This window comes from Chenopodium album, chromosome 8 (assembly GCF_948465745.1).
Source record: "Chenopodium album chromosome 8, dcCheAlbu1.1, whole genome shotgun sequence".
Classification (NCBI taxonomy): domain Eukaryota; kingdom Viridiplantae; phylum Streptophyta; class Magnoliopsida; order Caryophyllales; family Amaranthaceae; genus Chenopodium; species Chenopodium album.
Genome location: NC_137841.1, coordinates 31417073 through 31434090, shown reverse-complemented (window position 1 = coordinate 31434090; position 17018 = coordinate 31417073). Strand labels below are relative to the sequence as shown.

The 17018-nt window shown below is 37.8% G+C and overlaps 1 protein-coding gene and 1 non-coding gene across 2 annotated transcripts; one reads left to right on the top strand and one right to left on the bottom strand.

Moving 5' to 3' along the window:
- Window positions 1-4607: 4607 nt before the first annotated feature.
- On the top strand, window positions 4608-4713 carry LOC145557098 (small nucleolar RNA R71). The gene has a single exon (XR_014092172.1). It is a non-coding gene; the product is annotated as a small nucleolar RNA R71 (small nucleolar RNA).
- Window positions 4714-11908: 7195 nt separating this feature from the next.
- Window positions 11909-13081, bottom strand: LOC145642906 (uncharacterized). Its single transcript, XM_081694065.1, has one exon. It carries the CDS (start codon window positions 13079-13081, stop codon window positions 11909-11911), a length of 1173 nt encoding a protein of 390 aa, XP_081550191.1.
- Window positions 13082-17018: the final 3937 nt, after the last annotated feature.

The window sequence follows — 17018 nt, the reverse complement described above, 5'->3', positions numbered from 1 at the left end:
GTTTTATCTACTTTACCTCTTTTAAAATCATTTTGAAGAAGGAATTTAGAGAGCCTTTCATACCAAGCTCTAGGTGCTTGTTTCAGCCCATAAAGAGCTTTATCAAGCTTAAAGACATGATTAGGAAATTGGGGATTTTCAAAACCTGGAGGTTGTTCCACGAACACCTCCTCTTCAAGAAAACCATTTAGGAAAGCACATTTAACATCCATTTGATACAGTTTGAAACTCATGAAAGAAGCAAAAGCAATTAATATTCTAATAGCTTCTAATCTAGCAACAGGAGCAAAAGTTTCTTCGAAATCAATACCTTCTTGCTGATTCTAGCCCTTTACAACAAGTCTGGCCTTGTTTCTCACAATTGTTCCATATTCATCCAGCTTGTTCCTGAATACCCACTTGAGCCCTATAACCTTTTTGTGTTCTGGTTTCTCTTCAAGATGCCAGACCTTGTTCCTTTCAAACTCATTGAGTTCATCTTGCATGGCAATTATCCAGTCAGCATCCTTCAGAGCTTCATCATGATTTCTTGGCTCAATTATGGATAAGAAGGCTTGAAAGGCACAGAAGTTCCTCATCTGAGATCTGGTCTGAGTTCCTCTACCAATATCACCTATAATAAGATCTATTGGATGAGAGCCTTGATATTTGAATGACTTTGGATGAAACTCTCTAGCAGGAACTCCAATTTGAGGCACTTCTTCTTCGGTTTCTTTTGAATTTTCCTCGTTGCCTGATTCTCCCTGATCTTGTTCCTCCGGGATTTCTTGATCAGGAACTTCAGCATTTTCTTGATGTTTTTGCTCTGGTTCCTTACTTACATCCTTAGTTTGCTTGGAGGTTTCTTCATCTTCTTCCCTGTCTCTAATCATACCAATTTCATAATCAATATTGTCTTGTTCCTGCACATTCATAAACATATTAGATTCATCAAATATCACATGAATGCTTTCCTCTACACACAATGTATTTTTATTGTAAACTCTGTAGGCCTTGCTATTTGATGCATAGCCAAGGAACACAGCTTCATCACTTCTTTCATCAAATTTTCCTATGTTCCTTTTCCCATTATTATGGACAAAACACCTGCATCCAAAAGCTCGAAAGTGAGAAATATTGGGTTTTCTCCCCTTAAACAGTTCATAAGGAGTCTTATTGATGATTGGTCTCATCATAACTCTATTAATAATATAACAAGCAGTATTAATAGCTTCAGCCCAGAAGTTCCTTGGAAGACCACTTGCTATGAGCATAGTTCTTGCCATGTCTTCTAGAGTGCTGTTCTTCCTTTCAACAACTCCGTTCTGTTGAGGAGTTCTCGGAGCTGAAAAGTTATGATCCATGCCATTTTCTTTGCAAAAGTCATCGAATCTTGAATTCTCAAACTCTGTTCCATGATCTGATCGAATGTGGATAATCTGATTTCCACTTGACTTTTGAACTCTTTTGGCAAAGGACACAAATTCATCAAAAGTTTCATCTTTGCTAGACAAAAAGATCACCCAGGTAAATCTAGAAAAATCATCAATAATAACTAAAACATATTTCTTTCCACTTCTACTTTGAACTCGCATGGGACCACACAAATCCATATGGATTAGTTCCAATGGCTTTGTAGTGCTGACCATGTTTTTGCTTTTAAAAGAAGACCTGACTTGCTTGCCTCTCACACATGCATTACAGATATGTTGTATGAGGAACTTGACTGGGGGAAGCCCTGTAACCAAGTTCCTTGTTCTAAGTTTATCCATGAGTGAAAAGCTAGCATGTCCAAAGCGTTTATGCCATAATAAAGGATCATCATTAATGACACTCAAGCAGGTAAGGTTGTTCCTTGGAACAGAATTTAGATCCACAATGTATGTGTTCCCTTTTCTAGTTCCTTCAAGGACAACCCTTCCTGTTTTGTCATTTATGATGTTGTATGAATCAGAGGTAAAACTTACAGAGTTTCCTTTATCACAAAATTGTGATATGCTCAGCAAATTGTGCATCAAACCCTCGACCAAAAGTACATTTTCTATTGAATGAGAACTGGACCTTCCTACTTTTCCTTTAGCAATTACTTCACCCTTTTTGTTGTCTCCAAAGGTCACAGTTCCTCCTGGATAGGCCTCTAGTGAGAGAAATTTTGATTTATCTCCTGTCATATGCTTTGAACAACCACTGTCGAGGTACCATGTGTTGTTCCCCCTCACTAGGACCTGCAAAAGAACTTATTGGTTAGATTCAGGAACCCGGGTTTCCTTGGGTTCCTTGGACGTTGAAGCAATATCAGATTTCTTTACCCAAACTTGCCTAACATTCTTGCTAACAGACTGTTCCTTCTTATTGCAAGTAGCAACAAGATGACCAGTCTTACCACAGAAGGTACATACTTTATAACTAGGCAGGTCTACATATTTTTTCTTGCCCTTATGCTTAGACCGTATGAATCCTAGACCTTCAGTTCTTTTGGTTTGAGCATTCTCAATCCACTTAGGAATTCCAAACTGACTAATGTTTCTTTCTTTTCGAAGCTCAAGTTCCTTCTCCAGTTTTGCCTTTTCGATTCTTAACTTATCAAAATTATATTTTAATTTTTCAAAATCCTCATTAAATTTTGGCAAGGATTCAGAGGAGGAACTCGGAGACACTTCAGCATTAGCAAGTTTGTATTGAGTCAATTCTACATTAATAATATCAAATGCTAGGGGTTTTCTTGGGGCATTCCGATGCTAGGGGTTTTCTTGGGGCATTCCGATGCTGGGGGAAATTTTTGCACTCTTGACATCAATCATGGCACCCGAAGTAGCAAGAAAAGGTCTACTAAGAATAATATAAATGGTAGCATCTTCAACCATTTCAAGAACCACAAAATCCACCAGAATCACAAACTTCCCTACTCTTAAAGGAACATCCTTCACCTTACCCTTAGGAAATTTGATTGACCTATTGGCTAATTGCAAGGTAAATTTGGAAGGCAAAAGTTCCCCTTACTCTAGTCTTTGATAAACCGAATATGTCATTAGACTAACACTAGCTCCTAAGTCACATAAGGCATTATCAATTTGCATCTTGTTAATGGCACAAGGGATAGATAAGTTTCCGGGATCTTTCAACTTGGGTGGCATCTTGTTCATTATAATTGCACTACAATTCTCGGTCAAGTTGACCGTCTCCAGAACATCACAATTACTCCTATCACTCAAAATATCTTCGAGCAATTTTGCATAGTTGAGCATTTGGGTAACAACTTCGGTAAATGGTAAAGAAAGGTGAAGTTGCTTAAGCATGTCAATAAATCTTCCAAATTGTTCATCTAGCTTGTGTCTCATGAACTTTTGTGGATAAGGAAGCTTTGGTTTCTCAATTTCTTCCTCTATTCTCACCTCTCTTGGTGTCTCAATTACAACCTCACTCAAAGATGCACCATCTCTCTAATCCTATACCAAAACTTCCTTGGGGACTTCCTTAGTTTCACTCTTCCTAGACAAACTCTCCTCAAGAACCTTACCACTCCTTGTACAATAGCATTCACGAGTCTCTTGGGATCTAGGCCTTGGGAAGGTAAATAAGAAGGACTAGCATGGTCTTTCAAAGCATTTGCAAGTTGAGAAATTTGGTTTTCAATCATGTTATTATGAGTCATCACTTTATTGAATTTCTTATCACTTACGGCCATGTAAGTGTTCAACAACTTTGTTTGTTTTTCAATGATTTCCTCCAAATTAGTCCTAGTGGAAGTGGATTGTGAATAAGAATTATCACCTTGAGTCATGGAGCAAATCCGGGTGGACGACTTCATTGAGTATTATTTTGAAAACTGCCTCTACCTTGATTGTTCCAATTACCCCTATTTTGATTTGGACCAAATCCTTGATTATGGTTACCACTACCTGATTATGATTTCCATAACCTTCGTTTTGATTACCATAATTTTTGTTTTGATTTTTGCTACTATAACCTTGATTGTTATTGTTACCTCAAAAAACTTGGTTCCCTTGGTTCCTATATCCACCACCTTGGTTATAGTTGTCAAAATTACCTTGGTTTTGGTAATTCCTATTCCATTGACCCCTTTGATTATCAAACCTTTGCACATTATTATTGTTTGACACATAGTTCACATTCTCACTCTCATTTTTATCAAAATCATCATACCATCCGGAAAAGCATGAGAGTAATTACAAGCATCATGATCATATGAACCACACACATCACAAAACAAAAAACCACTAGGCATGTTACTAAAAGAAGGAGGGGGATGAGAGTTAGAAAGAGTACCTCTCACCATAAATTAATAAGGAAGATTTGGAGCTTGGGAAGAAGAACTCTCCAATTTTTCCTTGATTGCAATCACTTCCATCCCCAAGTTTGTCATTTGTGAGGAGAGATTGTTGATTGCATTTAGATGATCAATCGAGTACACCAAAGAGCTATTCTTGCTAATTGAATCTGTCTCACCATCTTGCAAATGTTTATAGTACCTCACCACATCCTCAATGATGTCTACCACTTCTTCTTCCGTCCTATTCATGATGGGACCTCCGGCTCCCCTATCAAGGCATGACTTGCCATGGGGATTTAGGCCTCCATATAAAATGTGAATAATATGATAGGTTGGAATTCCGTGGTGAGCACACTCCCTTTGATACTCCTTATATCTCTCCCACGCTTCATAGAGGCTCCCACTTGGCTTTTGTTTGAAGCCTTGAATCAAAGCTCTAGCCTCCGTCGTTTTCTTTTGTAGATAGAAACATGATAGAAATTCCTTAGTAAACTCGTCCCATATCCTTAGAGAATTCGGCTTAACCTCCTTGTCTAGCCATTCCAAAGAACGCCCTATGAGAGAAAAGGGAAAGAGCTTGAGGTGGACGAATTCTTGGGAAACTCCGTTCACCTTGATAGTATTGCAATATTTTTCAATTTCCTTGAGATGGTTTAGCGAACTTTCATGCTTGGCCCTACTAAAATGTCGCCTCTCTATCAAAGTGATCATTTCTGGCCTAATTTCAAAATCATTTGCCGGTGTTTTAGGTGGAGCAATCCCACTCTCAAATCTATATGCACCGGGAATCCCCAATTCTTTCAATGCCACTCTCATATTATCTCCCATTCTTGCTTGTTCTTCTAGTTGTGGTTCTTCCTCACTTGAAATGCTAGAGCTCAAAGATCGTTTAGTAACCTTTAATATTATAATAGTCCTCTCAATCTCCGGATCAAATGGCACTAGTGAATGACCACGTGCTCTATGTATACAACTCAAAAGAAACGATTAGTAGCATGGCTACAATTATAGCCTTACAGAGGAAAATCTTTTTGATTTTTTTTTAAATGAAATAGACTTAAAAACTATAACAAAGCACCAATTTCATTCAAAAAAAAAGCACCAATTTCATTCCCTAGCAACGGTGCCATTTTGACAAAAGGAAAATGTAGGTCATTATCTACCTCTCTCTATAGGCAAACCTAATTTGTAAATACTCGACTAACCTAATACAAGTATGTGGTAAGTGAAGGGTCAAACCCAAAGGAATGAGTAGGAACTATGCTATATTCTATTGTCAAGCTAAATAGAAGAACATCAATGGTTGTGGTTGGTAACTAAAATATCAAGAAGATAGACAAATCAAGAAATTCAATCAATATGCTAAACACTAGGGATATAGGTTCCACATGCAAGCTCAATGATTATGCTAATTAATAGATCACTCAATTGATTTAAATATTACAAGGGACAAACAATATTTGCAATCAAAGGAATCCAAAGGCTATCTCCTATAAGCCAAGCTAGTATTCACTATGAATGGCTAACAAGGATAATCACAATCAAATTCAATCAATTAAAGCAATTCTCAAATCAAGGGTTCATGTCATGAAATTTTCAATGCAATCGAGATTAATCTTATAGGTTGATCACTCCTAGTCTAATTAATCACATGCACAACTATGTCAACCAATTTAATTGCAACAATTCAATCAATCAATTTTCATCAACTAGCAAAAATCATCAATCAAGCATGATACCCCTTATCCCTAGCAACTAATCTACTCACTAATCTTGGTGAAATTGAAAGACAAAACAAATTCAATCACAAGCATATTCATTTTAAGCTTAATCAAAAGGAAAATCAATCAATCAACAAATTCTCAAACATAAATCAAAATTAAAATCAAACATTCAATCATTAAAGAAAATTGCAATAAAAGTTATTTCAAAGGAAAGAAATCTCACAAACATTCATTGAAATGAAGAAGAAATCCAAACTTGATTGAAGCAATGTTGTAATACAAATAAAAATCCAAGAATTTCAATCTCTACTTTCTCTATAACTTCTCTCTCTAAAAACTAAGAAAATGAAAGATCTTCTTAAAGTTAAACTTCAATAGGAATTACAAGAGTATTTATAAACAAAGAAGAAAAATTGATCGGCTGCCCCCTCTCCAAGAACATCCCGCGGGAGCAGAGAAATGGGTACGGAACCCATAACTTACTCCGCGGGAAATCTGGACAACACCCACACCCGTGGGTACTATAGCCCGCGCTCGCGGATATTACTCCCGCGCCCGCAGCTAAGGGTGCGGCAGATGCCCTGCTCTCAAGGAGCTTGCTTCTTCTTTGCTTAACCCTTTTTGCTCTTCTTGATCCCTTTGCAAAGCCAACTCCTTAAGCACCTACAGAAGTAACGAAGAGAGAAAATAGAAGAGAAAAAGAGCCATATAAAAGGGAAACACGAAGAAAAACACATAAAAGATTGTAAAACACGAAGAAAGAAGAAATATAGAAACTAGAGGAGAAAAGACCAAAATGATAAAAGAAAACTATGAAAAATAGGTTGAAAACATCTTAAAAGACTACCCTATGAGTTCCATAAATGACACTCATCAGGGGATTGTCGGGCGATCCGATTTTCAATGATTGGTATCATTTCTTCGCGATAGATCATGCTCGGAGGGAGGGGAGGTTAAGGGGAAAGGCTCCTATGGAGGTGAGTAAAATGGCTAGCTCGAGTCATGTTTTAGAGACCGGTAAGGGGATTTTACACTCTACACCTTACCATAGTGCAGAGTGAGACTATCGTGACTACTCCCCTTTCTTATGTGCTTTATATATTGTTCTCTTTTTGCCTATGTGTTATTAGGATTATAGTTTGGTGGGTAGTTCATTTCAAGTTGGGGGTGACTTATGGTGTTTGTGTATTTCATTGTTTCCCCCTTCGCTTTTTCACTCTATGTCTCTTTTTCTTGTCGGTATTGATCATTGTTTATCTCTTGCTACTCTGATATTCAATATGGATTATGATGTTTTTCTGATGGTTTCTCTGCTCCAGTTTTTGGTATTTTTGTTTGTTTCCCTGATTGCTGTGTGATGTGCTTCTCTATGTCCTAATGACAATGATTTCTGATGATTGTCCTAATTATGTTTTCTGATATAGTTTCCTTATCCTTTTCCTGATGATTTCGCTACTATCATATACTATTTCCTGATTGAGTACATATATCTCTTTTATATCTTTCTTTTATTTTATCTTGAAGTTACCAACATTTTTCTTTGTATATAGTCTATTTTCTTTGTCACCTTGCCTCGTAGTTTGTGCTATGGTTATTGGTGCTCCATGATGGTTGTTGTTCTTTCACCTTATTTGTTATAGGATAGCTTCAATGCCCGGTGAGATCCTTCTAATCTTCTTCCTTTTATTTCTTTTCTTTTCTTCGATGCTTAGTATAGGTTTAGACTAGGAGAAGTTGAACGGTTTGAGGTTGTTTGCAATTTAACACCTTAGCGTGTTAGGGAACATTGGCCTTGTAGCCGAATGTTCACTTGTTCGTCGATTGAGATATATGTGTTAGCTAATTTCCTTGAGACTTTCTTTTTCTCCTTTGTTTTTCTTGCTTTCTTTTTTGTTTCTTTTTCCTCTTTTTATTTTTACTTTTTGTTTTACTTTTTCTTTTTGATTTCTTTATCTCTTTCCTTTTACATTTCTTTTTGCATTTTGCGTTCTTATGTTTTTGCTTTTAAATTTGACTTTAAAACTAAAAAAATCAATAAAAATATAATAGTAACAATAAAAATAAATAAATAAAAACAAAAATAAATATTTTAAAAAAAGAAAAAAAAAAAACTTTTTAAGGCATTGCTTTTCTATCTTAATAGTTTTGCTTTTGTTTTGGATTTAGTAGCACATAGACTTGCACTTTTGACTATTACTCTTCCTAAGGACAATGGTTCGCACGGTTTGAGAGTATCTTTGTTTGACTCTAGGATAGAGCATGCTAAGGTAGTCGTTTAGAACTATAGGGACCTTGAAGCCGGATTTTATTGTATTTGAAAAAAAACTCGCAATTGTTCCCCTTAGGTGAATTTGACGCTTTAAGTGAGTTTTTGCCACAACCTTGTGAGGTTTCATGCTTTTCAAGCCTTTCTTGTGCGGCGTTTGGATCCTTAACTATTGTGTGCTTTATCTAGAATTTGACTTTCATCTCCCGATATCGCGATCGAGCCATTTACGAAGGACGAAGGCATCTTTTCGGGTAGTAATTTTTGTTTTTCTAGGATAGTTTTCTTTATCTTTATTTTGATTTTTCATTTGCCTCCTTACTTTCAAGCCACATCTTTAGATCCTTGGCCTTTTGTTTCATTTTTGTTCCCATCTTTGGGTTTTGTGAAGCATTTGGTCTCTTATATTGGAGTTTTGGTGGATGAGATTGATTGTTTTTTGGTTCTTATAATGAAAGCAAGTATGTGTTGTAAATATTTTGTGAATAAAAAGCAAATGCATATGTTGAAAAAGGAGTCCATAGTTAAAAGAGGCAAGGACAATAAAGCTAAGAGAAATGAAAAATGAAAAATTTTAAAAATGAGAAAAGCAAAGCACATTCAAAAGCTTTGGAAAAATTTGAAAAAATAGTGAAAAAATGAAAATGAGATACATGAGAAAGTTCAAAAAATATTTCGATGTAAGTTCCTTTCTCCCTTTCTTTTGCATTGAGGACAATACTTTGTTCTAACTTGGTGGGAAGCGTCTTACGCTTTTTGTACATATGGTTGTGATTCTAAGCTTTAAATAAGCTTGGGGGTGATGTGTTTTTTTTTTGTGTTTACTTTTTTTTTTTGGTGAATAAAGAATTATTTTATTACAAAAAGTAAAGAGTTACTACCCATAAAAAGTAGCAACTACAAGAAAGAAAGTTCAGTACATGCCCTCTGGGCCAAAAAAAACACAAAAACCAAAGCCCGAAGGCAAAACAAAGACAACAACTACAGAACCCCTAAATAACAAAGGAACCGAAGCTACAACCAAAAAGCAACAACAACTGCAGCAGCCTAGGGACAGCAACCATAACAGCATCAGACCCAGACAACACCTGTACCAGCTGCCAAAAGAGCAAAAACTAGAACAGCAGTAGCCAGAAAACAGCACAGAACAACAGCAAGCAGAACAGAAGCCAGAACAGCAACCCACCGGCTGCAACCCAGAGCAGCAGCAGCAGCTAGGAACAGCAACACCAGAACAACCAGCTGCCACCCTAACCACTGCAGCAGACCAAAGCAGCACACAGCACTGCACCAGCAACAAGAGCAGCAGCAACAGAACTGAAACAGCACTGCAGCAGCAACAAAGCAATAGCAAAACAGAAACAGGATTACAGCAGCAACACAAACAACACACAACACTGCAACAGCAACAAACAGCAATAACAACACAGAAGCAGCATTGCAACAGCAACAGAACAGAAACAACAACAGAGCAGCAACAGCAACCCAGCTGCCACAAACCAGGCTGCTGACCAGCAGCCACCAAACCAGAACAAACCAAAAAAAAAACAACAGACAGCTGCGACACTAGAAATCAGTGAAGCAAAAGCAGCTTCCTGTCTATTCCTTTACACCTAACAGCAACATGATATATAATATCATGAAAGACAGTTCCTACAGGTTTACAGTCACCTGTAAACATCAAACTATTCCTTTGCAGCCATATACTGTAGATAGCCTCCGCAAAACACATAGAGTATACTCTACCCTTGCTGCTAGACTTCCTACAATTCTTAACTATCCATTGTTGTTTAATGTGAAAAGGTTGAATTGTTTTTTCACATCAAGAAGCTTCAAAATCTGTTCCCAAATAGTCTTAGAGTAGGGACAGTAGAAGAACAAGTGAGAGACAGTTTCACAAGAGTTCTGCCAGAAAAATCAAATAGGATCACAACTTGCATTCCACTTGACAATTCTGTCCTTAGTGGCAAAGTTGTCAAGCAAAGCTAACCAAGTAATGAAAATACTCTTAAGAGCGGCTTGGTTATTGCAAACAATTCTTTTCCACCCTACTTTAGGAGCCTGAGGTCGAATTCGGGCATAGAGTTTAGCAATACTCATTATCCCATTTTTCATAATAGAGGACCAGCCACCAATATCATCAATCATATCTCTGCAAGTCAAGATTTTCTTCAAGACCCAGGAGCATTTCTTAGGAATAGTGGCAGTCCAAATATTCCTATTGTTGAAATAATAGGTATGCACCCATTTCACCCACATATTGTCAGATTTGTGAGCAAGATCCCAAAGAACCTTGCAAATAGCAGCTTTATTCCAATCACCAAGAGAGGTAATGTTCCAGCCACCACAAACCTTAGGAAGAGTCATATGATGCCATGAGACAGGGGCCTTTTTTGCATATGTGTTCTTCCCTGTACAAAGGAAAACCCTGAACTTAGTTTCAATTTCCCTAAGAATCTTCTTAGGAAGAATGAAAATCTGAGCCCAATAAGCCTGAATACCAAAGAGAACACTTTTGATAAGCCGTAACCTGCCAGCATAAGACAAGTGTCTAGAAGTCCAGCATCCAATTCTAGCAGTAACCCTTTCAACCAAAGGCCTACACTGAGCAACAGTAAGCTTTTTAGAAGACAAGGGCACCCCAAGATATCTAAAAGGCAAACTACCTCTACTCATACCAAGAACAGTTTGCAACTGATCTTTATCAGAATCGGAGATACCTCCAAAATAAACCTCACTCTTACTTAAATTAGCCATCAGACCAGAAGCACAAGAGAATTTCTGGAAAGCTTGCAAGAGAAGCTGAATAGAGATGGAATCAGCCCTAGAGAAGAGAAGAAGATCATCAGCAAACATCATGTAGGTAATACCTAATTTCTCACATCTAGGATGAAAATTGAAATTAGGATTCCGAGTCATTTCCTTAAGGCACCTAGAGAGGTACTCCATACATAGAGCAAAGAGAAAAGGAGACATAGGATCTCCTTGCCTAAGGCCTTTTTTTGCAGAAAAAGGTTTAGCAGGAAAGCCATTAACCATCACAGAGTAAGAAACAGAACAAACAGAAGTCATAATCCATTTCACAACAGAATGAGGGAAACCAAGCTCTTCTAAAACCGTCTGCAATAAGGGCCATTCAACAGAGTCATAGGCCTTCCTCAAGTCAATCTTGATCATGCATCTAGGAGAAACAAACTTATGTGAGTAGCCTTTAATCAACTTAGTAGCCAGGAGAATATTGTCACCAATGGGCTTACCCGGGATAAACCCAACTTGAGCATCATTAATAACAGTCCCCACCACTTTAGAAATCCTGTTTGTGAGAACTTTGGAGATCAGCTTGTACAACATGGTACAACAAGCAATAGGCCTAAACTCTATGACATAAGAAGGATGCTGAACCTTAGGCACTAAGGTGATTGTTGTAAAATTCCACTGCTTAGCAATGATACCAGTCTCAAAAAAGGAGAAGATAGCAGCATAAATATCAGTTTTTATCATAGGCCAAGCCTTTTTGAAGAAAACAGCATTGAAACCATCAATTCCAGGCGCCTTATCATCTCCAATCTGAGCTAGAGCACTATCAATCTCAGAAATAGTAACCATAGAAGTCAAAATATCAATAGAGCTAGAGCTGAGTTGAGAACCTCACCTAATAGTGGCTAAGTCAACAGTAGGGAGAGAACTAGCACTAGAACCAAGGAGCCCTTTATATAACCCCACAATCTCATTTTCAATAAGAACATGATCTTTCAAAAGGACATCATCTTCAGTGAAGATAGAATCAATTCTATTTCTACCCTGTCTGTGCTTCATAACAGAAAAGAAGTAGTGAGAACTGGAATCCCCCAGCTTAATCAAATCAACCCTAGATTTCTGCTTATAAATGGACTCCTGGATATACATCCAATGCTTCACCATAGATACAGCTTCAGCCTCTTTAACATGAAGGTCAGAATTAGAATAATCCACAGCAAGCTGGTCCTGAATGGCTTTCAAAGAGGCAAGAGCCACATCAACTTTCTCATCAACATTAGCAAAATACTTAGTGTTCAGATCTTTCAGGTTCTTTTTGACAGATTTCAAATTCTGCCAAATAGTAACCATAGCAGAACAATCTGTAACACTATGCCTGTTGTTTTCCACTATGGAACAAAAATCAGCATGATCAGCCAGGCAATTAAGAAACCTAAAAGGTCTCCCCTTAGTAGCAACAAACCTACGCACTTCAACCAAGAGAGGGTTGTGATCAGAAAGGAGAGGAGGAAGATAGATAGATTCAACATGAGAATACTTGTTCAACCAAGCCTGATTCACCAGCTCCCTATCAATCCTTGTAGCAATTCTAGTATCACCATGACCCTTATTAGACCAAGAGTAAAAAGAACCTTTACTCTTAAGCTCACAAAGATCAAGATTGTCAACAAAACTTCTAAAATGGTTGACCTCATAATTAGTGACAGCATTACCATTAACTCTATCATAAGAATTGAGAACAGAATTAAAGTCACCAATAACAAGCCAAGGCCCAGAAACAGCTCCAAGACTAGAAATACCATCCCTGAGAGGTAACCTATCATGAATAGAGTGTAAGCCATACACAAAGGTACAGAAAATCTGATGTTGAAGATCCTTGGAGCTAATTTGGACATGAATGAACTGCTCGTGAGAGGAGAGGACTAAGAGATTAACCTTGTCATGAGACCAGCCAACCCAGAGTCTACCCCTATGTGAAGATGAATAGTTACAAAACCAAGACCAAACATATCCAAATTTCTTCTGAAGCTTAACACTCTTACCACACTTCACTTTAGTTTCCATAATACCAACAACATCCACACACTATTCAGCTAGCTGTTTCTTAAGAGAAACTACTTTGCAGGGATCATTAAGACCCCTAATATTCCATGATAGGATAATCATGACCCCAGAGGGGGATTACCATCACCCCCATTAGGAACAAGTTCTCCAGCACCATCTCCATCCTTAAGCAGAGCAACATAAGTGTTAGAACGAGGAACACTAGTAAAGACAGGAGGATTACTATGACTTCTTTGCTTCCTTCCCACCACTCTCCAATCATCAACAGAATTAGCTTGCACAATAGTTGGAGCAGGAGTGAAAACACCAGCATTATGAATAGAGCCATTACCCCCAGATTAAGGCACACTAGGCCAAGGTGCAGGAACAGTAGCATGTTGGGGCTTAACAACCCACACCTTTTGCTTAGGCTGCTCCTTAGAAGCCATCTGCCTCTTTTGGGCTGAACCTTCCTAGCACAGTCATGGCCCACTTTGTTACATTTGCTACAAAAGGGGGGTGTCCATTCAAAAACAACTTTTTGTTCAATCAAAGCACCATCTAGGCTTTCAAACCAGATAGTCTTGGGTAAAGCCTTTGTTACATCAACTTCAATGAGCAACCTAGCAAAGCAGACCGTCAACTGCTTTGAATTACATTCATCAGCACATAAAGGAACTCCTAAGACACTTCCCAGTCTGCTCAGGGTGTCCACACCCTAACAATTCAAAGGTAAGTTAGGTAACTTCACCCATAAAGGAACAGTTCTCAAAACCTCAGCATGAAAGTCAAATTTCTCAGACCAAGGCTTAACAATAGCCGCCTTACCAAAGAACATGTGTGGACTAGCACTAAGAACAACATTCATATCATCAGAGTTTTGCATTTTAATCAGAAAGTAGCCATCATCATGCCAAAAAACATCAGGTTTAGCTACAACATTCCAATTTTCATCAATATATCTATGAACAGCAGCTATAGTAGGATAATCGCGTATGACATAGAAAATTACAGAATTCTTCCACTTAAGATTACGTTCAGTAATTTCGGCTTGTTATAACATGGCAACAGACTTGCCATCTTTGACCATAGGAGCTACGAAAGAAAGGGTCGAACCTTTGGCAGTGAGCTTAGCAATTCCTTGCTTAGTAGCAGGAACATGATGCTGAGGAGGTACCACACCACCCTCCAAAGAAACCGGGTCAGCAATTGGAGCAGAACCGACCCCAGAAACAAATGGAATAGTAACAGGAACTGCTGTCTCTGGAATTCGTGGGACTGAACCAAAATTGAGGCCAGGATTACCTTCAGCCACCATAGTACCATCTGTTAAAGCACGACCTGCATTAAGTTCAGACGAAGATGCTTGGAGATCCAATGAAACACTAGATCTGGGTACTGTTTTATTGGCTTTAATTAGACGCACATGAAAATCCTCAAGGTCTTTCAGCTCAGCTCTAGTAATCTTCTCAGTTGAGAATCGACTCAAATGAGAAGGAGGAGTGACAAGTTCATCAGGATCCTCATCAATTTCTAGAATCGAAGCAGAACCCGAAAGTCAGGACACATTCAGCCTATTAACACCATCATTCAATAGAGATAATGAAGATTTAGAAGGATGATTCAAGTTGTTTGAGGGTTGAGGAGTAGATTGCTTCTTCTTTCGAGCCATTGGAACCGATTAAGCCGAAGAAAAACCAACAAAATCAATCACCATGGAAGGAGATAGAAGATAGAAAAGTAGACGCAAGTCAACGCCCATTCTAATAACCATGATTTGTGTTTACTTGTTTTTTGTGTTAATCTTTTGCCAATCTTTGCTTCACAGCTTAGGTGTACAACCCAATTTCAAATTGTAGCCTACCCCTCACCTTTCTCGCCTATACATTACAACCCTTTCCAAAACCTTTTGACCTTTGTGGTTGAGTGGCTAAGGGTGTTGACTAGGTCGTTGGACTAATCTTCCGTAGGCCAAACAAAATTTGTAATCACTCAACACACCTTTATAACTAGCATAGGAGTAAATCGAGGGTTGAACCACTAGGAATGGGAGGTGAATGCTAATGTTCGAGCTAGGCTATTTCGAAGAAGTGAAGTAAGGTGTGTGTACTCTAAAAAACAAAGAAAACGAGATTAAAACCAAATATATCAAACACTACGGTTTAGGATACACATATACATGCAACGGATTGGAATTCACTAAGTCGAATGTTGCGAGGGAAAATCAATAATGCAATCAAGAGAGTATGATAGGGTAATCTCCTAGAGGTCAAACTAGTTCCAACTCAAGAGACTCTACCTAGGAACTTCACAAACCAACTCAATCAACAAATGGAATCCACAAATCAATTGTCCGTATCAATGTGAACTTATAATGCAATCTAGTGCAACGATCAAAGTTAGCTACTCTTCAATCAATCACACACATGCACATAATCAATCAACCAATTTAATCACTACACCAACTCCATCAATTTCCCCCAATTAGCATAAATCCATTACTCATATATGCTTCCCCATTCCTCTATCAAGAAAACTACTCACAATCCATGGAAATCAAGATCAAAACTAAGTTAAACAACAAATTCCTTATCATCATATTAATCTAACTAACTCAATCACAAATTCAATCAAACTTGAACAATCAACAAAACAGTTGAAATCAAAATCTAAAGATTACATTAAAGTATAATAAATCCTTACAAACTTTCTTCAAATCAATGGAGAAAATGCTTAGAATCATGAATATTCAATCATCAATCAAGAACTTCTCTCTCTACAACCTAGAGTTTCTCTCTCTTTACAAAATGATCTAAAATTTCTTTTCTATTTCTCTTCTCCCTCTAAAATAGAAGGAAAGTCTATATATAGTAAAACTAACAAAGAGAAAATAGTTAGATCGTCCAAAATACACCCTTATAGACGCGGCCATATTCAAGGGGGAGCGCGGCCGCGCAAAACTTGGTAGGGAATAGAGACCATGAGAGGTGCGCCCGCGCATGGGAGTAAGCCAGCCTCCTTCACCTTCGACTTTGCTCTTCCTCGTGTGCTTCACTTGATGATGTTGATGAACACGAAAGGAGGTAATCTTCAAATACCTACAATGGGTTCAACACAAAGAATGGTGTACCTACCGCTTGCATGTACAAGCTAGAAGACTTGAACTATACACTCCTTAAAACTTGTACTTTAAATGGTAGGAAAGAGGCATCTCAAACGATGTAAAACATGGGAAGGAGACTCGGGAATCCTCGGAGTACGATCATAATCTGAAAAATGAACGAAAACAAGCAAATAAAAAGAGAAAATAACAAAATAAACCAAGAAATGCATCAAAATAAAAAATCAACTAAGAAAATACAAACTAAGGAAATAAGGAGTAAACCTAAGGAAAAACTAAAGAAAAGAGCTATTAAATATAATAAAATCCATCCTAAAGAGAACCAAATGAGTGCCATAAATGGCACTCAGCAAATTCCCCCAAGCTAAACTTTTGCTCGTCCTCGAGCAAAATAAAGCAAGAAAGAATAAGGATGAAAGATTTATTCAAAAAGAAAAAGAAACACATAAGATGGGAATATACACTAAGACTCACTAACGTAGGAATCACGGTTGTTTTTAGCTATAACAAGGCCTTTAAACCCCAAAGTCATCTAAGAGGACGAGTGAGGTCTCGTAACGGTTTCCTAAGAGCTTAACCTATAACTCTCAACCAAAATACATGAAAAAAACAACAAGAAGTAAAAGAAAGAAAAGCAAAATCGAAACCTTTACAAATTAGACTTTACAAAATGACTACACTTCAAATGCATAAACAACTTTCTTAAGCAAATAGGGTTATGCACGTTCCAAGATATCCGAGGTTGATTGACACATAGAATATGCTAAACATAGAGAACTAATTATCACAATCCACCTTCATCCCATTTCATCATACCGCGTTCTCCCTATGGTCTCA